Source organism: Rhamphochromis longiceps, linkage group LG7 (assembly GCF_057381845.1).
Source record: "Rhamphochromis longiceps isolate RC_006_pf linkage group LG7, R_longiceps_female_GT1.1, whole genome shotgun sequence".
Taxonomy (NCBI): Eukaryota; Metazoa; Chordata; class Actinopteri; order Cichliformes; family Cichlidae; genus Rhamphochromis; species Rhamphochromis longiceps.
The window spans coordinates 25,077,661-25,098,931 of NC_140563.1; the positions used below are offsets into that span (position 1 = coordinate 25,077,661).

Sequence of the window (21,271 nt, forward strand, 5' to 3'; positions counted from 1 at the left end):
TTAAGTGGGCATGCACAGAAGCTGAAACAGAGAGCCTACATTAACAAAGACAGTTGATAACCACCACTGTTGTACCAATTCTCTCTGACCGTGGTTTTAGGTTTTGTAATAAAGCACAGTGGTTCTCAAACTGTGGTACACGTACCACTAGTGGTACTTGGGCTCTCTCTGGTGGTACGCGGGAAATCTCCAATGTTTTTTAAGATTCAATAATATACCATTGTGGAGGTATGCAAAGACGACACGAGATTTCCCCGGGCTCTTCTAGGAGCCAGACTCAACCAGAAAACATCTCCCCTAGCGCGAGTCCTCCATGAAGAGCAGCCTTTCCCTATCGCCAGCGGTCGCAGCCGCTACAGAGCACCGGCGAGCTTGTTTCTCCGGGCCTTAAAACTGCAAAGGCAGCAAGGCGCTGTCACGCTGATGGTAAAAACACAGCCCTTTTACGCAATGCTGCCATGCCGCAATCCACTTCTTCTGCGAGTGGGCGGTAATCCTTCGTGGCCAGCAGCGGGGAGTTGGCGAGGCCAGCTCGCACTGGCATCTGTCAGAGGAAGATGTGAGTGAAGAGGAATCAGCTGTCATCCGTTCCTAGCAAGGACAACATGTTCTACATTTACTCGAGAGCAGTACCATCACCCAGGCCAGAGAGAGAGAGAGGAGTTTCTCTGCCCGCTCTGCATCGGAGAGGGAGTGGCACTGCAGCAGCAGCACCTTGACAGCGGTTTATTTCCCCTGGGTGTGAGGATCCTGGAGGAGGGTTATCACAGGGCGGGTGGACAGTGGATCCAGCGAGGCCACCACATAAACTTATTTGCATGGTATTTAATGCCAGCATTCGTGGAGAGCAAACTGAGCTTCGGTGTGCGCGAATCACGAAGGAGGGTCGTGAAGCCAAAAATCCGGCAGCTTAACCGCCACAGCAAAAATTCAAACGTACAGCTCTGCTATCACTTCCGACATAAATGAAGACAGAAAACTAAACAGCAGTGGCGTTTGTAGGGTTGCTGAAGTTTGGCTAGCTGGTATATAATGATGTGCTGCGTGGTGGCTAGTAGGGCTGCCACAAACGATTATTTTGATAGTCGACTAGTCACCGATTATTTTTGCAATTAGTCGACTAATCAGATCATGCATCCATTGGATGTAAAACGTACAGCTTATTGCACCAGCATGCATCTGCTCTTATATAACTATCATTAGCTTACAGCTGGTATGTTTAAGGTATGTGCTAACTAAAAATAAAGGCAAGATGATAGTTTATTAAATTTTATTGAAATTTGCAGATTGTTTCAGTGAAGTTTAATAAACTCCTTGCTATCTAAAATATAACGAGACACCGGAGTATATTCTTGAGCATCTCACACTTCTGATAATCAGTTGTCTTCTTGACGTTTATTCAGCTGTGTAAAAACTATAACTTTAATCTCAGCCAAACCGATTTACTCAGGAATAAATTTAAAAAAAAAAAAAAAAGGCAAACAATAAAATTTTTAAGTTATCTAAGTGACTTATATATGTTTAACCTGAGTAGCAAAAGACGGCGGTGGGTTTAAAAACGATTTGCCGGGAGTCCGGTGTTCACACTGGCTCTAGTGAGCTTTGCCCCCGGCTAGCTATCAAGCTAGTGGGTAACAGACGTCGGAGCGCTTTTAAAAATATGTGTTGTCTTGATAAACTGAGCAGATATTTGAGGTTTACACAGCTACATTCTCGCCTGAAAATATCTTAAACGTTTATTTTGTGACCCAGAAAGAATAATAAGAGTAATATTAAAACTAACTAGCTGCTGCCATTGTTGGAAACTGAGCTGGGCTGCGCTATGAATTCTGGGACACAGCTTCTTCTTCGGGGTTTAACGGCAGCTGGCATCCTTGTACATGCAGTGCTGCCATCTTCTGTTTCAGTCCGTTATTACACTCTTAAATCCTGCTACTTATTCCTGCTTTTGGGATCTTACAAAGCGTCAAACAACGCGTCGACTATTAAATCAGTCGTGACTAGTCGACTAATCGTGGCAGCCCTAGTGGCTAGCTACACCGCTATGGTTAGCATAATATAAACACAGTGAAGCTGGAGGATGAACTCTAACTTTTTTCCACTTAATAAAAGTTAACATGAGGGTTCCCGAAGGTTAGGGACAAATGCAATCGCATGGCAGGATGATGTAAACGGACCAAACTTCAGTCCGGAAAACAACTGCAATATAAGGTTAGTCATTAATATACTGCTGCATGGGTGTAGTTACATCATAAGGTTTTAAAAACTGAGCTTTAAAATGAATAGTGATAATAAAAACCGAGAGGCCGACAGTGATCACTGCCTTTTTTAGGGGCTTGTTCAGATTATATAAAAAAAAGATACAAAGCATTAAAACATGTTAAAAACACAACAGCCTTAATAAACGCAGAGTAGTTTGGACCTGGAAAAAGGTTTCATCAGGTCATCACTTAAAGATCGGATATCTCACCTGCTGTGAATCTTTTAATGCAGTACAGTTGTTATTATTATCACTTGTCACATCCTGTTTATGACAGTTAAAATAAATAACATTCATATAAGAAATAAAATTGTCTCGTGTAAACTGTATGTGGCGTTAAACAGGTCTATACTTCTGTACTTCAATGTTGGTCATAACGTGGTACTTCACGAGCCATATTTTTTATGAGGTGGTACTCACTGCGAACAGTTTGAGAACCCCTGATATAGCAAATACAAAGAAATTCTGGCTATGTTGAACAAATTGTTTTAACCTTTGCTGAAATTGGCACTGGCCCCTCTATCCAGAAGCAGTTTGGCCAGGTCATAGTTGGCCACGCTGACAGCACACATAAGTGGAGTCCATTCAAATCCAAGCCTGGTCTCCACATCCACACCTGTCCACAAAAAGCCACAGCAAGCAAGACAATCAAAATAAATTATTTTATATGGATTAATAGCAACGTTAAACAAAAAATCATATATAATTGAAGAATTGTTAGAGCATTAATGCATTATTTAGAGACAACTATAATGTGTGATACAAAAAAAATGAAGTGCTTGCCATTGTCCAACAGCTGTTTAACAGTGTCTGTGTCTCCGTTACTGATAGCTTTTTTCAAAGCTGACACACTATCTTCTCCTTGTTGTTGAACAGCATCCAGCTCCTGTAAAAATATGGAACAACCATAATCAATAAAAACTGATTCCTTCATATAAAAAAATGTTAGTGCCTCCAAAAGAGTTTGTGGCCTTGCACCAAAGGAAAATCAAAAAGAATATAGTAATGTGTATGTGTGTATATTGTTTTTTCCTTCCTTCATGTTTTAAAGTTAGGTTACAAAGTCTCTTCTGACTCATCGGGATAATCGTAATGCATAATCAATTCAGATGACCTGTTTTAAGCAATGAAAAATATCAATTTATGTTAACGGCATTGTGTACATGTAAAAAAGTCATTATTAATAACAGTCTTTGCTTTACTCAATGTCTTTAGCTACTGTATTTATCTATTATAGAGAACTACTAGATATAAAGCTGTGATGCTCAATATTTCATTTTGACTTATTTAACTTTCATTTTTGTAACCTTATTTAGCCATTTTTGTATATTCTGCTTTCTTGGGCTACTCTACTTTATTTCAGCCATTTGTCTTCTAGAGATGGTACTTTTTTCAGCAACTGTAAGTGTATGTGAAAAGGCTCTGTAACACCTGTCACGTATGTCTGTGGGTGTCCTGTTGACTGCTGACACACAGTGTGTGTGAACCTCAAGTTTTATTATTTTTTAGCAAATGTAGCGATTTTTATATGGCTCAAAATGGTAAGTGCATCCATTTCCTGATTTTTTTAATCCATTTGACTAAAAACACTTACCCCTGTGTAACTTAAACCAGCTGGTAATTAGCATTTATCCTATATTTATGCATGTAGGAACCCTGCCCAAGTTACAGCCATGTTCATTTTTAAGCAGCCTCTGAACAGCAATTCAAGAACACCAAGGGTGAGAAAGAGCGGCAGTTGCACAAACTCCTGAAACTGAACTCTTAACAATAATTAAAGAAAACAGCAAATTGGTTTTCTTTGTATGTTAAATTAGCTTTCTACTACAGTAAATAAAATAAATAAAAAACAAGAAGAAAGAAAGAACATATGAGGTTCGTTAAGTTAGCTCATGTTAGACACAGAGGTTGCAGCTGTTGCTAGTTAATGCTATCACTAGCAGCATAAAGGCAAATGAGAAAAGATGGAGGGCGCTGGTGTTGAGAACCTTAATGCAACCAGAGGTTTTATCCGAATAAGGCGAGATGTGCCACTCAGCTTCGCTGCCGTCGCTTTCTTCTCCAGCCGCAAAGGCATAATCCATGAAGTTCGCCATAATTTAGCGCAATAGCTCGCTAAGCATCGGTCAGAGTGGACTCTACAGGTCACACTGGAGAGACGTTTGAGGCTGCGCACTATGGCGACCCGGTGTTGGGCGGAGTTTGACACCAAGCCAATTTAAAGAGTCCTGTTCTAGTTTAATAGGAAAATACAAATAACATAAATAGCAGTACAGTGTTTTCATAAAGTTACGCTGTACACGGAATTAAAATTGTGTCTTAAAACAGGAATTTTTGTTGTTGCTACAAGGCCTTGTTTTTGTCCTGTCTCCCGTCCTCATCCCTGTTTGTGACAAATGGCTTTTCCTCCCTGAGCCTGCTTCTGTCTGAGGTTTCCTGTTAAAACGGAGTTTTTCCTTTCCACTATCACCATGTGTTTGCGCCTACAGGTCATACCATTGTTGGGATTTTCTCTGTATTATTATAGGGTCTTTATCTTACAATATAAAGAACTGTTATTGTCATTTGGTGCTGTATAAATAAATACAACTGAATTAAATTAAAACAGGTGTGAACCTCGGCTCTTTTATCTAATCTGCATGAAGGTAGAATTTATTGACAACAGCTGCAAGGGACAGTCATTGTCCAGAAGAGGTCACTCTTTCTTCAGTGCAAGTCAACACCGGTTGTAGCCAACTGCAAGCATCTAACAGTGCATCTCTCTGTATTTTTCCTCAGGTCCCCTTACTATCTTTTATCTTTTCTATCCCGCTCTGGCTTACAAATCACACTGAAACAAGCTATAACTAAGCACCCTTTTTCTGATTTACTTACTTCTTTTCGTATTGAATTTTCACATTGCTCTTCCCCGTGGTCTTTCTCACACCCTGGTTTGTTGTTTTCAGTTATATGATTATGGCTCATGGACATCAATGCCAGCATCGTTTTCTGTACGGAGTTTTGGAGCAGTGTTTCTACTTGAAACATGAAACGAATCCTTCACTTTCGAACAATTCTTTGCTTCTTTGTTCCAAACACAAACTCCACTAATATTTTCTCCCCTTTAAACCAGATTACCTGTCAGCACGGCTATTTCAACAAGTGATCTAATACCACACTTTATCTCTGTTCCCTTCAGGAATGTCTAGGTTTTAACCCTCCCTAAAGTGAAACGGTGCTTAACCTTTTTTTAAAGAAAAAAGTTCGTCGAAATATGTAGGAACTGTACCAGCTATTAAATAAAATGCCACAGCTTGACTATCAGAGGCAGCTTGGTAGACCTGCAGCAGCAGGACTAACCTGACTGTAAAACCTGTTCATTCGGCGGTTTTTATTATGTTATTTATGCTTCAACAAGACGTTTAAATGTTAGGTTTTCACGTTAAAACCCTAACTGTTTGTTATTTCTACTCTTCTTTTCTCTCCAAATTACCTTTTAACTGAGTGTAATTGAAGTCAGGATAATTCACATTTTGTGAGTTCTGCACTCCGGTCACCTCCCACATCTTTTCTGATCAACTAACTTGTGCCTCTTGAGTTTGGTGCCACAATATTACCCTGAAGCCAGTCGGCGTGGAAATGACGTTTCGGTTGTTGGCGAGCCCATAAAGGATAGACTGTCCTCTCCCTGTCACAGAGTGAGAGGGAGATAAAAGAGAGAGAGTGAGTGAAAGGAAGGTAGTCGAAGCGGACTGTGACTTGCAGCAGAAAATAAAACTAGGAAAACGCACAAGAAGACATTGAGTTTTAGCAAGTGGAGGAATAATAATAATAAAAAAAACCTAGGGAAGCGCGCAAAGTGACAGAAGAGGTACAGTTTTTTGTTTTTTTCCACCCTTTTGGGACACCAAGACGACTGCATAGCGACGATACATTCAGAGCAGATACGAAGTGGAGAGTAAAGCGGACGAGCATCCCCTCGGAGCCACGCGGGGGACACTCAGGTGCAGGGAACTCAAACTGGCGGCGCTCTTAGAATGCAGAAGTCACCAGTAGAAGATGCGAACTTCTTCTCCAAATTTTTCTTCTGGTAAGAAATGTTTGGTGTACAGCCTTGGCTCCAGGTCCAGGGCCAGGTGCACACGCAGCGTGTCTGTTGTAAAGTGAAATTAAAGTTATACGGTGTAAAGTAAATAAAGAAATGTCAAAAGGCAATTACTGCAGGGTTCTATTCAGTTGGTAAGTGAGACGCGTTTTTCTTCACACATCTGCAGAAATCACGTGCGTAAAATACAGAGTTGTGCTCCGATGTAGTATGTTCTAGAAAGCGTTGGCAGTTGCACTTAAGCTACTGATGATTTAAAATTTGTGTAACGTGCTAGGAATTGTCATAATTCACTTTTTTGTATGGATTAAATGGTTCTTTCTTTGTTAATATTGTAGCCTAATAAAGTGGCGCCGACGCCCCACTTACTCCAATTAGAGATCCCAAACAGACAAATAATCCTAAAACCTACATGGTGTATCTGGACGAGACACCCTGTGATTCATTCACAGATACTAGCAAATATTTCTCTCAGTACTCTGTCATTAGTCTGACTATGAAACCAAAGGCTTATCATCTAGCCACGAAGAAACAATTATATTTCCATGTAATTTAAAAAGATTAATTACAAATGTGTGTGTGTGTGTGTGTGTGTGTGTGTGTGTGTGTGTGTGTGTGTGTGTGTGTGTGTGTGTGTGTGTGTGTGTGTGTGTGTGTGTGCAGGTGGGTAACACCACTGTTAAGGAAGGGCTTCAGAAAGAAGTTGGATCTGTCAGATGTGTACAAGGCTCCCTCCTTTGATCTGGCAGACAACCTCTCTGAGAGACTTGAAAGGTTTGTACATCCTGGCCGAGTAATTGTGCATTATTAGAACAATTAAACACTTTTTTTTTTAGTCTTTCCTTACAAGATTAGTAATAACAAAATTAATAATGATCTCCCCTTTAAACTCACTGAGTTGAAGCCTGTTTTTGGGGAACTGGTTGTAAGGTATTCTCTGAAACTAATAAAATCATTAACTGAACTTCATCCAGACTTTATTAAAACATGTAGAGAAAATGTCTAGGTATGTGCTGATTGTAGCATGCACAGTAACGAAATCCAGGTAAGTGGAACTTGTAGACATTCTGAAACCTAGAAATATGCGGCTTTGATGTTTTTCACGCATGTTCTTTACTCATGTTTACAGTAGCAGGGTATGAGTCCTTTCTTTTTTCACAATAAGGGCTGGCATTTAAACAAGGCTTGACATAAAGCAAACCTGTGTGTGCCAACAAACAGCCAGACCAAAGATGATGGACAGACGTGACCCTCTTTTTTTGCATCTGTTTTGCACTCTCTCTGATTTATTTCTGTTTCTCTCTTTGTCTGTTTCTATCTTTGTCTTACATTTATTTTGTTCAATAAAAAGTTGGATAATGATTGCAATTTTTTATAATAAATTAATTTAAATGTATCCTGTTAAGCCCAATGCTAGCAGCACAAGGGCTTTCAGAATTTTTCGTTTTTGTTATTTTGTTACTTTCTTCCTTTGATCCCTTTTTAATCTTTTCCCGTTCTTGCAGATATAAGCTGGTGGCACATCTTTGACAAGTCATTTCCCAAAAGTTAAATCCCAAAAGTTAAATACTCTTATGTTTTTTAAACCTTGCCTAAAAACCACAGCAGTGTTCCACGTAGTCTTGCCTCTTTGTGGGGCTGTCGTCACGCTAAATGTGGCCAAAAGGCTGGTCAGTGTACACGGGTTTTATAAAGTCGACCTTTAGAAAGGGCCCAGTCCCACCAGGGTGATAAATGAGCAGTGGTGGGTGATTTTGCTTTCATTATTCTAATCAGGCAAACAGTGAGGACTTCTGGGAACGTGAACTTTACCTTCCATTAAAGCATGCTGTGTGCCGTCAGCCTCTTTTATCACCCCCAATTCAACTCAAGTCTTTGAGCTTTCTTGGCATGACAGTTATTATCTAGCAGGAGCTGGAATGAAGTCTGGTAAAGACAACACATACACGCACGCGAATCTGCGTTTTTAATTACATTTTAATCATTTTAAATGTTGATATCATAAACATAGTGATGTTTTTATTTTAGATATATCTATGTTGCAGTAAATAAATAACATACTAGGTAAGAAGATTGCTATCAAAGCAAATCTAGAAACCCGTAATCTATAATGATTTGGCCTCTGCAGACAACAGACAATATTTTGAAGCTTTTATTGAAACATCTGAACCAAGACTTTCTGTTTGGTATATATGTATGCATTAGAAACAAGCTAGTAAAATTTTAGAGTTTAAGAATGCATTGTGGCAAATGAAGCTCTTCTTTTACACTCCATACGGAGCATGAAACCAAAGCCTGCAGAACCTTGATTATTCAGTGGTACTCAGACTGCAAGCAGACAGCAACCAGAAGCTAGGAAGCGTTCAGTTTCAAAATCTTGTCACGTCTATCTTATCCATATTGTCTGTACACAACAGTACAGTGGTTAGCACTTTTGATTCACTACTGTATCTGCGGAGTTTGCACATGCTCCCTGTGCCTGCAGGAATATTATAGGTTAATCCTGTGATAGACTGGTGATCTGTACAGGGTGTACAGTGAATTTCACCTTGTGACAGCTGGGATATCCCCATCCCTTCCACCCCCATCCCCACAGTTTTCCTGTTTGTGGCCCAGAGTTGTATATCTCTGCTTGGCAGTCAATAGGTAACACATGGCCACCTAGACATTTTGCATGACTCACTGAAATTGAAAATGCAAGGATCTCTCCCTGTACAAATTGAGACTAATTCAATATGAAAGGTAAATCTTCAATTCCCTTTATGTTTTTTGTAATCACTTTCTTCCTCAATTGTCGTCCCCCCCCCCCACCCCACACACACACACACACATACACACATACACTTACTGCTGCTGGTTGGCCACATCACCGCAGCTATAAATTTCCCCTCACAGAACAATGCAGCTACTCTCTAAAGCTGTACTTGCCTGCCAGGCAGTTGTGGGAAATTAATAGAGTTATAACAAACTTACACTAAGTAATTCCTAACAATACTTGTAGAAGTTCCTAGAAAACTAGACTCAAATTCCCAACATCTAAAAGGTACAAAATTCATTCACAAAAATTATATTCCTAAATAAATGGCAACAGGTTTTTATTCTGTGAATTAATCACCAGCTGAAGTTGTAGAACAGACCATTAAACTCTGGCTGGTACACAGCCAAAGTAGTAGCAGACAGATAGAAGAGCCAGAGCCAAACCCTTCTGGTATTTGTCTGGTGTTGTGTGTTTCTCCCATTCTGCCTTCTTCACTGCATTTTAACTGTGTTACAATATAACTCTTTCCTCCCTGCAGAGAATGGGACAGGGAGGTGGTGTCAGCCACAGCCAAGAGAAAGCCAAAGCTGCTGAGAGCACTGGCCCGCTGCTTCTTTTGGCCTTTCGCCTGCTTTGGTGTCCTCCTCTACCTTGGGGTGAGTATTTCAGTCTGTCCTGCAGGAAGCACATCCAGCATCTCTAACTGGGAATTGTGATGCTCAGTCCCGCTTGCAGATTCAAACCCATCATTATTATAACTTGATCATGTTGGTTTTATCTTGTAGATAAAGCAGATTCAAATTTAGATTTTTTTTTTAAACACTTACTGCAGAAAGCAAATAAAGTCCTGGTCACATGATCTCTGGCTTCTGAAAGCACGGATTGGGAAGAGAGAGCTGAGCGTAAAAGCGAAGCTCTCAATTTACCAGTCGATCTATGTCCCTACCCTCACCTATGGCCACGAGCTGTGGGTAGTGACCGAAAGAACGAGATCGCGGATACAAGCGGCGGAAGTGAGCTTCCTCCGAAGGGTGGCTGGCCTCTCCCTTAGAGATAGGGTGAGAAGTTTGGCCATCTGGGAGGGGCTCAGAGTAGAGCTGCTGCTCCTCCATATCGAAAGGAGCCAGTCGAGGTGGTTTGGGCATCTGACAAGGATGCCTCCTGGGCGCCTCCTGAGTGAGGTGTTCCGGGCATGTCCCACCGGGAGGAGGCAGACCCAGGACATGCTGGAGAATTTATATCTCTCGGCTGGCCTGGGAACGCCTCGGTGTTCCCCCGGATAAGCTAGAGGAAGTGGCTGGGGAGAGGGAGGTTTGGGCTTCTCTGCTTAGGCTGCTGCCCCCGCGACCCCGGATAAAGCAGAAGAAGATGGATGAATGGATTGGGATGTAAAACCTTCACCTGTCTTTCTGAGTTTTTAAATATGATAAAGGCTGGAGATTAGAAGGTGTTATTAACCTGTCTTTTTAGCAAATGTACCCATTAACATAAACAAAATTAATTCTTTAAACTTTGACTTCAAAATTTCATGTTCAAATGCAAAAATAATTATTGTTACACTGTTCTACAGCTCAGTCGAACATCATTATGGTAGGACGAGGAGGGGGCAGCTACATTAGTTATGAAAGACATCAGATTATAATAAAGTAGATGGAAAAAGAACCCCTAGTGCTCATTTGATTTTTGACTTCAGTTAATTCTTTTCTGATAATTTTGTGGTCTTAATCACTAGTTTCAAGTGCTATTGAGTACCATATGAAATTCAGTTATAGCTGCATGTAGAGTCACAAAGGACGATAAAGCAAGAACTGACATTGCCATATGAGCACACATTGCACATTGGTCACATCCACCCATTGATTGTGCTTTCAAAACACCAATATGGTGATGACTATAACGCTCAGGTAGAGTCTTTAAGTCAGGACATAAATAACCATTTCTCTATATGACCAAGTAGAGTTGTGTGTGAGAATGCAACCCAGTTAGACTGAACATTAAACAGTCTTTATCCATCCTGTTTAATTACACCCATGTTAAAATAGCAGGTAAATGTTCTTTAATGTAATTATTGTGTTACACCTACTGCATACTCGACCTGGCTCGACTGCATGCCTGGCTGTAATTATGTAGCAGTTCGTTAATGCTGTACCTGCATGTGTGTGTGGTACCTGTTAACTATGGTGTCCTGCTGGCACACCCCAATAAAGCTATTGTGCAATGACGCACAAACATCACAAGCATGTCACACCATGGTGTCACAAACCAGCTCACTGTCCCAGGCTTATGGGAAGCTCCAGACAGCAGCCATTGTGTAAGTTAGTGCAGTTGTTGCTGGTTGTCAAGATGGCAAGAATGCCTGGTGGATTTTGAGGAGACACTAGGTAAACAGAGAGGCTCCGAAAACACATTGAAGTGGAAGCCAGCATAGTTTTCTGGTCGTTTAAGGCTATTAGATTTTTGGCAGAAAAATGTTTATCTGGACATGCTTGGAATCTTGGCTAATGATCCTGGCTGATTCCAGATCCAGACGTGAATTTGCTATTATGTAACCGCATTTTCTTTTTTTTTTAAGGTGACATTTTCTTTTAGTTTTAGTGTTTGTTTGTTTGTTTTTACTTTATGTCATGTTCTCAACATTAAAAATTATTGGAATATGCACTTTCCTAAAATACCCATATTTGAAATGGCAGTTGATACTGAAACTGATCAATTTTTCTTTGTATTTGCATTTATTTATTCCCACATTCATACCAGAATAACAAAGAAGTCCTCATTATTAAAATGTACTTAGGAGTATATTGCTCATAAACTTACCATGCCTGTAACAGGGGTGATAAAATATACTTAACAATCTTCCAAGGGCACGAGGAAAGCTGATTCTCTAGTGATGAACTAACTACAACTACAAAACCATTGGTTATTCATTTTCATCATTTACTGTCCTCTCCAGCAGCTTTAGCAAGAATCATGATCTGAATGCACTATCGTGCCAAATACATTTGCTTTGCCACGAGGAGGTGTTATTGTTTTCTCTTTATTGTCCCATGGTTTTTGTGCAGGAGGCTTCCAAGACAGTGCAACCTCAGATTTCAGGTCGCATCATTGGTTCCTTTGACCCGTTCCATGCTCCAGAGAGAAGTCAGGGACTCTACCTGTCCCTGGGCCTTTGCCTCCTCTTCACTGCCCGCTTCCTTCTGTTGCAGCCTGCCATCTTTGGCCTGCATCACCTTGGCATGCAGATCCGCATCGCACTTTTTAGCCTTATTTACAAGAAGGTAAGGGAAGAACATTATCTATGATTAGAAACTATTTTCCAACCTTTATAAACTTTTTTAACTATTTCTAAACTGTATTTTTAACCTTGAACAATGATATTAAGATTTCAAAGATTTCAATGCATTTTTCATTTGCAACAAAACTAGAGTAAAACGTATAGCGTTTGTTCCTGAAGTGTTGTGTAGTGCAAGTGTAAATCCTTGCAGCCAGTAGCACTGAGCTGCTGATAACACCTGAATTGAATACTTGTTACTTTTAGTCACTGCTGTAACAATCTGCTATCAGAACAAAGCAACCCATCCGATAAGGCCTTTGCATTTCTTAGATTTTATGTTTTCCTAGTAATATTTTGAAGACCAGCTTCCACCTTGTTTGTCATGTATGACTGAGCTTTCCCAGAGAGGCACTTCCTTGACTGTCCACAGGTTGCTGTGAGGGGCATGTCAGCCAGGTGTCAAAGCATGGCCGTGTGTCACAGACTTCCACTTTTTACTCACTTTCTCTTTTTGTGTTCCAGCTGACCTCTGACCTTTGACATTTTCAGACCCTGAAGCTGTCCAGCAGAGTCTTGGATAAGATCAGCACTGGTCAGCTTGTTAGTTTGATGTCTGCAAATCTCAACAAGCTGGATGAGGTGAGAAACCTTGGACCTTTTTTTCAAGGGCAAAAGCTGATTGTTTGTCAGAATCAGCCAGAAGTTGTACTTTGTTTCGAAATTCTATTATTATCATTATTATTGACTTTCTTATGAAATAATACACAGGGCTTTAGCTTGGAAAACAACAATATAAAAAACCCCACACATTTCAGAAAAATTTCAGATTCCCATACCAGATCAGCTGGGTCACGGGTTTACAACAACTGCCTCCAATGCTGATAGCAAATAGGTTGCTAGTGGAAACTGTGCTACTATTGGCTGAAGACAAAGGAGGAGGAATTAATGAAGCTGTGTTAGGAGACAGCGAAAGAGAAAGAAAGGTAGAAGTGTGGAGGTGAGAGTAGGGACTCTAAACATGCACTGTAACTGGAAGGTATGCAGGAGACCAGGTGGAAGGGAAGCAAAGGCAGGAGGAATGGAGGTGGATTCAAAATGTTCTGCTATGGTGTAGACAAGATGTGAAATGGATCTTGAAGGAAGAACTCCTGCGAAGATTGTGCCGCAGTGGTTAGCATTGTTGCCTCACAGCAAGAAGGTCCTGAGGGAACAAGTGAACATGTACTTCAAGGACGAGGGTAGGGTAACAAATAGGTGGACTATATTCGATATAGAAGGTGTAATCCAAAAAAGAAAGCGGACTGAAAGGTGATGGTAGTCTATAGAACAGGGGTGTCCAACTCCAGTCCTCGAGAGCTACTGTCCTGCAGCTTTTACATGCAACCCTACTCCAACACAGCTGAATCAAATGATTGGATTACCTCTTCAAGTTTGGCAAAGGCCTGATAACAAGCCATCCATGTGATTCAGGTGTGTCGGAACAAGGATGCATCTAAAAGCTGCAGGACAGTAGCTATTGAGGACTGGAGTTGGACACCCCTGCTGTACAATGACTTTGGAAATTAAAAAGAGAGAGGCACCGGCAAGAATTACATGGTGAAATGAAGAAAGAAGAAAGTGAAGAAGTGAAATGTAGAAAGAAGTGTACAGCTGTAGTGCTGGGAGAAACTGCCAAAAGGCTGTTTGGTGTCTAGAATAAGAAAGTGCAGGAAATTATTCAAAGGAAGATACTAGCAAAGAAAAACGTGGGATAGTTAGGGAGATGAAGAAAGTAGTCAGGAGTACTGGGGGGCTTGGCAAACAGCAAAAAGTGAAAGATGGGAGTGATCGACAGTGATTGAGCTGGAAAGGATGTGCAGCAGGATAGAATGATTAAGAATAGAAATATAAATGTACTAACAAGTGAAGAGAGTGTGCTGAGTAGATGGAAGGAGCACTGTGAGACGCTGATGAATAAAGAAAATGAGAGAGAAAGACAGATGGAGGACAGTTAGTGATTCAGGAAGTGCAGATGATTAGTGAGGGTGAAATGTAAAACTGTAAAGACATGAGTGAAAAGGTTCAGATGACATAACTGTGGAGGTGGTCTCCATTAGAGAGGGCATTGGACTGTTTAACACAAACTTGGAATGAGAGGATGCCTAAGGAATGGGGTGTACTGGTACTGAAGAACAAGGGTTATGTGTTGAGCTGTAACAACTATAGAGAGATAAGGCTGATAAGACATATTATGAAGATAAGAGAAAGAGTTGTTAAAGATAGATTACAGGGATGTTTGCTTTGAGAGTCTTGATGATTGGAGAAAGAGTTGCACTGTGTCTTTGTAGATTTAGAGAAAGCATATGGTAGGGTGCTAAAAAAGGAGGGGCTGTGGTCCTGCATGAGGAAGACCAGAGAGGCAGAAAGGTTTGTGAAGTTGGTGCTAAAATTGTGATAGTGATGAGATGTGCGGTAGGAGTTACAGATAGGTTCAAAGTGGACGTAGGATTATATTTGTAACCATGCCGGATCCCTTTCTTGCTTCAGAGGTGATGACGAGATGACAGATGAAGTCACAACTGAGTGTCTATAGATTATGATGTTTGCAGTTGACATTGTTATCTGTAGTGAGAGTAGGGAACAGGTGGAAAAGAGCCTGGAGAGGTGGAGGTATGCTCTAGAGAGAAGAGGAATGGAATTCAGTTGAAGCAAGACAGAATACATGTGTGTGAATGACAAGAAGACAGGTGAAACTGTGAAGCTGTAAGGAGCAGAGGTAGCAAAGGTATATGAGTTTAAATACCTGGAGTCAGCCATCTAAAACAGTGAACATTGCACAAGAGAGATGAAGAAGAGGGTGCAGGGAGGGTGGAGTAGATGGAGATGAGTGTCAAGGGTGATGTGTGATACCAGTATAGCAGCAAGAGTGAAAGGTAAGGTTTACAAGATGGTAGTGAGACCTGCTATGATGTATGGTTTGGAGAGGATAGCACTAACAAAACGAAACAAAATAACAGGAGGCAGAACTGGATTATCACTGGGAGAGACCAGGATGACCAGGTAACAGGTAAGTGATTATATCAGAGGGACAGCTCAGGTTAAGCATGTTGGAGACAAAGTTAGTGTTAGGCAGGATTGAGATTTTTGGACATGTGCAGATGAGGGATGGTGGATATATTGGACAAAGAATGCTCATAATGGAGCAGCCCGGCTGGTGAAAAGGAGGAATACCTTAGAGAAGATTCATGGATGTAGTGAAGGAGAACATGCAGAGGGTTGGTGTGACAGAAGAGCGATAGGGTGAGATGGAGGCAGGAGGCAGATGATCTGCTGTGGTGTTCTCTGAAGGGAGGACCTGAAAGAAGAAGAAGATAGTGTTTTAATTAGAACATCCTCACACAAATAAAAAAAAAATGTGCTAGAAACCAGTGGGGCATGAAAATTTTAAGTTAATACAACTCTGTTGAAAAGTGAATGAAATGTGAGATTATTCATAGAAATAATACAGTAGTTTTCCATTCAGAAGAAGATGGGAGGAGTTGTCTCTGCCAGGATAAGGGGAACAAGAATTCACATCGTCACTGACTTCAGTGAATGTGTTTTATTAGGCAACACTAACTGTGTTATCCATACAGAGGACAAAAGAACAGTGCATTACTATATACAGTGTAGTGTTAGTACATAAGCAAGTATTACCTGCGCATCAGTGTTGGAAACTCATGATTATGTATGCATGTTTGTCTTGGCTCTCACTGAGGTGTTGAATGTGGAAACACTATGCAACCTGCGTTGGAACAATTATCACCTGGCTCGAATGTGGCTTGTGTAAAGGTGGTACAGTGGTACCTTGTGTAGTAGTTCTTACATGAGTGTGGAATAACAAGATGAAAGTTGCAGCTGAGTGGATGAAAGGACCCAAGTAAAGTGAGAGCTGAGATTAATAGATTAGATGGATTCAATGTTTTTAGGACTTGCCTTACATGTGAGAATCCGGTCCCATCAGAATGATTGGACATCATGTGGTCTTGAACCTACCAGTTCCCTGTGTGATTTTGGATTGCACTGATGCGTGAATTACACCGCCAGTATTCCAGTGCCTTCATTTGTGTTGCCTCCTGCACACAGTATCTAGGAAGCTCCTTCACCAAAACCACTCTGAGTATTTCCAATATGAAAGTGTCTGAAATTGGCAAAGTCACTTATGAAAATTGACTAGTTATTCCATATCCGCAGTGTTTATTGAGAACTGTGTATTCACTCCTTCAGTCAGCTTGGATTCAATTCAGTCATAAATTATTAACATTTTAATAATGCGCAATAAAGTCTTTCCAGGGAACCATCTAAAAGAATATATATCACAATGTAATATTGATTGTGCATGTGTACTGATTGAACCTTTATTTATGTAATTTTCAGTGGACCTCTTTCTCAAATACTATTTCATAACATTAAGCGATATGCTTTATTGTCCCGTAGTGTGGTCAACTTTCCTCTTTGTACAAAAACACTGTTTCTGTTTTTGCTAGCTTTCTGTTATTATGTTGATCCTAGTTATAGCCCTCAGTTAACCTGTCAGATACCATTTTTTTAAAGCAATGATTGTTTGGTAAACACACACACACACACGCGCGCGCGCACTGATCAATTGTAAAATAGCCCTTTTGTATCGTCACATTGTCATCTTACATGTACACTAATTTAATTTCTGTGTACTTTGTGTGTACAGAGTTTGGGTCTGGCACATTTTATATGGATCACCCCTCTGCAGTGTATATTGTGTGTGGGTCTGGTCTGGGAGCTGATTGAGGTGAACGGCTTCTGTGGCCTTGCAGCACTGACTCTGATGGGCATCGTCCAGGCCTGGCTCTCCACCAAGATGGCACCTCATCGGTAGTAAAGCACAACCAGACACACTTTTAGTATTGGACATCTACCCTATTACATATCAATATACACTTGTATTTGTGTCTTCTGTCTTGCAATGTGTGTTTTTCTCTCCAAATATTAAAAATATTAGTTTCACTTTGTAGCAGTAGAGCTGTGTGCCACAAAAGCAGGCATGCTAGCGTTCTTGAACAAGTCACAGTTCAATTTATGGTAAATGGACTGGTTCTTATACAGTGCTTTTCTACTCTGAGTACTCAAAGTACTTTACATAACTTGCCTCATTCACATTAGCATTTGTTCTACCTAAGTGCTATCTGTCTAACATTAGCACACATGTATATTCTGATGGATGCATCAGAGAGCAGCGTGGGGTTGGTATCTTGCCCAAGCCGAGGATCAGACTAGCATCCCTTAGATTAATAGATGACCTGTTCTACCTCCTGAACTACAGCCACTCTACTCTCCAGATATTTTATCTCTGGTAGTTTGTAACAAGTACTGCAGTAATATTAATCAGTGGGCAACACATTGGTGCTGTGGGTAGCATTGTTGCCTGACAGCTTAAGGTAAGAAGGTCCTGGAGTAAAATCTGGCATTTCCGCCCCACGTCTGTGTGGGTTCTCTCCCATGTAGTGGGGCTTCCTCCTACAGTCCAAGTTATACCCCGCCTCTCACTCCAGCCACCCTGAATTTAGTAAGTGGAACAAATTGGATAGATGGAATCTTAATCACCTCCCACTATAAAGAGTCTCATCCTACAAATGAACTTCAACTCCATCAACTTGGACAGTAGCTGGTAACTGTAGTCTGTGTTATGTTCCACAGACTTGGTAAGCTCAAAATAGCAATGCATGAATTAGTTCTTCACTTGCTGAATGTTCTGGTTTGAGTGGCTCTCCAGTTCGCTTTGGTTCTCAGAACAAGAACTACCCTCACTAGCTGTGGTCCAAGACAGTGGAGTTGGATATTCTCTTAAAGCCATAACGTAGCCTGCCTAGGGAGACTGCCAGTAGGGAAAATGAGGGAAATGAGAATTGAGTAGCTGTTTATAGCTGGTTAGCAGTGAATAAAACTTTTATACTCTCAGTAGTTTTCCAAATGTGAACACTAACACTGTCCAGAAACAACAAAAATGGCACAGGTCCATATATAAACAGAAACTTGAGAATGTTCATGCATGCATAGGTGGATCCTCTGATGCTCCTTGCTATAAAATTGTGTTGGTGTTCTGGTAAAACTTTCTCCTTTGAACAGGGCGAACAGAGCGCCTATGACTAGCCGCCGCCTAGCTCTCACCACAGAGATTATAGAGAACATTCACTCTGTGAAGGCGTACGGCTGGGAGGAAGTGATGGAAAATATCATCAAGAACATCAGGCAGTAAGACACCACCACATATAAAACACATCCTGCCACACACAGAGAATAACTCTCACAACAGCTTTTTTATTATTGAGAAAACAAGGTTAAATTGTGCCATTTGAAGCTAACTGTAACACTTTGTCAGGTTTTTTTTTTTTTACCATAATGAAATTTGCTAAAGTAATTCGAGCATCCTACTGTTAGTAATCTAATGTGTTAGTTAGGTTAGAACATATATTTTTGTGTATAGTTCCCTTTTTTGATGAAAACCCTTTGTTCTTTCTTCCATTTTCACTTTCCTCCGCAGGGATGAGATGACACTGACGAGAAAGATTGGATCTCTCCGTTACTTCTACAGCGCGTCATACTTCTTCTCTGCCATCTTTGTTATCCTCTCAGCGATTATACCATATGCACTCAGTAAAGGCATCATCCTGCGTCGAATTTTCACCACAGCCTCCTACTTCATGGTGTTAAGAATGACACTGACCCGCCAGTTTCCAGGTTCCCTCCAGATGTGGTACGACACAATGACACTACTCCACAAGATTGAGGTAGGTTGAGAGATGTGGTGAGATAGATGCTTGTCATCCAAATGCTTTTAATGATCCTACACATGTTATAACTGTCACGGTCTGCGGCGGGTGGACCGTGTGTGGGAGTGTGAGGTTCCAGGTGCAGACATAGACGAGGAGACAGTACTGAACTTGAAACGAAAAGCGAGCCTTTATTTGGGCTGATTAACGTGGCAAACAACAGAAAGCACAGAGGCAAAACTAAACTAGAAGCTGAACTGGGAAAACTAAGAACTGACACTTAACTCAGACAGCAGGGAAAGCGAAGACAGGGTGACAACGATGCATATGACGGAGATTACTATGAACAGGACTCTGTGCTGGAACAACAAAGAACTATGAAATGCATACACGTAAGCAACATGGACATGACCAGCACAGAGTCCTGAAACCTGGCGTAACATGGGGGAAGTTGAACAGACGACGCGGCGACGAACAAAGGAAGACTGAGGACTTAAATACACACATGAGGTGTGTGGAGACACACGAGAACACAGCTGACTAGAGTGAAACATAATGGCAATACAGGGGAGAGTAACACTAACTACAATGAGCAAAGAACACCATACTCTTTCAAAATAAAACAGGAAACACAGAGACATAGACATGGAGATAGAACATGAACTTAACCTAACCAGAGACATGAAACATGACAGCTAGACACACGGACCAGGGAGAGATGACAAAAGGGACTAAGAAACCAAGGACTAAACTGTAAACTAGAAAACAACTAGATGCGTTAAACTACACATGTGGATACAAAAATATGCATTAGAAGTTAAACCCTGGGCCTCATGGCCCAGTACCGTGACAATAACTTTGCTAACAATCATCAGCATAATGAATCCAGAATTTTTCAGTCTTTATACGCCTATAACAGAAAAACTCTGTATAAGTTAAATGCATTTTATAATTTAAATGTATTTTTTTCTCTTCAGGATTTCCTGATGAAGGAAGAATACAGTGGACTGGAGTATAACCTCACCACCTCAGAACTGGAGTTGGTCAATGTGTCCGCATCCTGGGATGAGGTCTGTTTACGTCCATTTGTTGAGCCTAAAAGAAAGTGAATGCTTCTGCTACTTACTGCAAAGGCAGAATCAACACACTTGTCTGATGTGAGACATTTAACCGTAACATAATACACACAATCAGGAGTATCTGGATTATGGCATCATTGTCATCATGTTATATAAATAAATTGTATATTATGACATGCGCTCACCTGCCATTTCACCATTACTGGTTGCACATCCATGATTTGATCACAGCTCTGTTGCACTGAGGTCTGGTGACTGTGGAGGGAATTTGAGTTGAGTGAAGCCATGTTAAACTTCTGTTCAACAAACCAGTTATTCTTTACCCTTGAAAAGAAGGTGGAATAAAAGAAGATCAAAAACAAAATGGGCAAAAACCAGTTTGCTGTTTGCCAAATTGTCCTGTTAACGACAATAGCTCCAAGTACTAAAATATATGTCTATATAGGTTTGTCAGTTTATATCATTCTGGGGAAATTTTGGCCTACCCTCTTTTACAATATTGCCACAGTTCATTGAGATTTTGGACTCAGAGCTTTACCTGGACTGATCTACTGTTCTGACATTTGACTCTGCAACACTTCGGTATACAGAAGAGTTCACAGTCAACTCAATGACTGCAAGGGGCTCCGGTCTCATGGCTGCAAACTAAACCCAAATCAACCCCTTTCCCCTGTGCTAACACTTTCTGTGAATGTTTGTGCTGATATACTATTTTTGGTTTTCTCCACACATTGCGCAAAACATTATGGCCAAATATCTCTACTTTGGTCCTGTATGTTCTAAGGACTTTGTTCCAATCTCATGGTTTGTTCAACACAACTTTGCAAACTGAAGCAGTGCTGTCGTGTTCTTCTCAGACATAAAAGGCTTTCTCCTTGAACCATCCCACAAAAGCAATATACAGTCATTTTCTAATTGCAAGGGTAATGCATTGAGTTTAATTAGGGAGCAAAGCAGCTGGTTACAGTAAAGAAGAAGAATTCCTTTTTAACAGAGATCTTTGGCAGAAACTGGCTCTGGAAGGCTGGTTGAGCTGAATGTATAAGTAAGATGAT

General features: G+C 40.8%; 2 protein-coding genes across 2 annotated transcripts in view; one reads left to right on the forward strand and one right to left on the reverse strand.

Annotated features, from left to right (window-relative positions):
* asz1 (ankyrin repeat, SAM and basic leucine zipper domain containing 1) overlaps positions 1–4,391 on the reverse strand; it is a 35,996-nt gene extending 31,605 nt beyond the window's left edge. The window contains exons 1-3 of the mRNA XM_085411137.1: positions 4,249–4,391; positions 3,044–3,146; positions 2,754–2,876 (exon numbers count right to left, since the gene is read on the reverse strand). Coding sequence (XP_085267263.1) covers positions 2,754–2,876; positions 3,044–3,146; positions 4,249–4,356 — 334 coding nt within the window. The 5' untranslated portion in view covers positions 4,357–4,391. The remainder of the gene's footprint in view (positions 1–2,753; positions 2,877–3,043; positions 3,147–4,248) is intronic.
* Positions 4,392–5,885: 1,494 nt separating this feature from the next.
* The window catches only part of cftr (CF transmembrane conductance regulator), a 47,743-nt gene continuing 32,357 nt past the window's right edge, over positions 5,886–21,271 (forward strand). Inside the window, exons 1-9 of the mRNA XM_085412991.1 lie at positions 5,886–6,329; positions 7,008–7,118; positions 9,641–9,758; positions 12,162–12,377; positions 12,923–13,012; positions 17,079–17,242; positions 18,494–18,619; positions 18,909–19,155; positions 20,115–20,207. Of these exons, the coding sequence (XP_085269117.1) occupies positions 6,277–6,329; positions 7,008–7,118; positions 9,641–9,758; positions 12,162–12,377; positions 12,923–13,012; positions 17,079–17,242; positions 18,494–18,619; positions 18,909–19,155; positions 20,115–20,207 (1,218 nt within the window). The 5' untranslated portion in view covers positions 5,886–6,276. The remainder of the gene's footprint in view (positions 6,330–7,007; positions 7,119–9,640; positions 9,759–12,161; positions 12,378–12,922; positions 13,013–17,078; positions 17,243–18,493; positions 18,620–18,908; positions 19,156–20,114; positions 20,208–21,271) is intronic.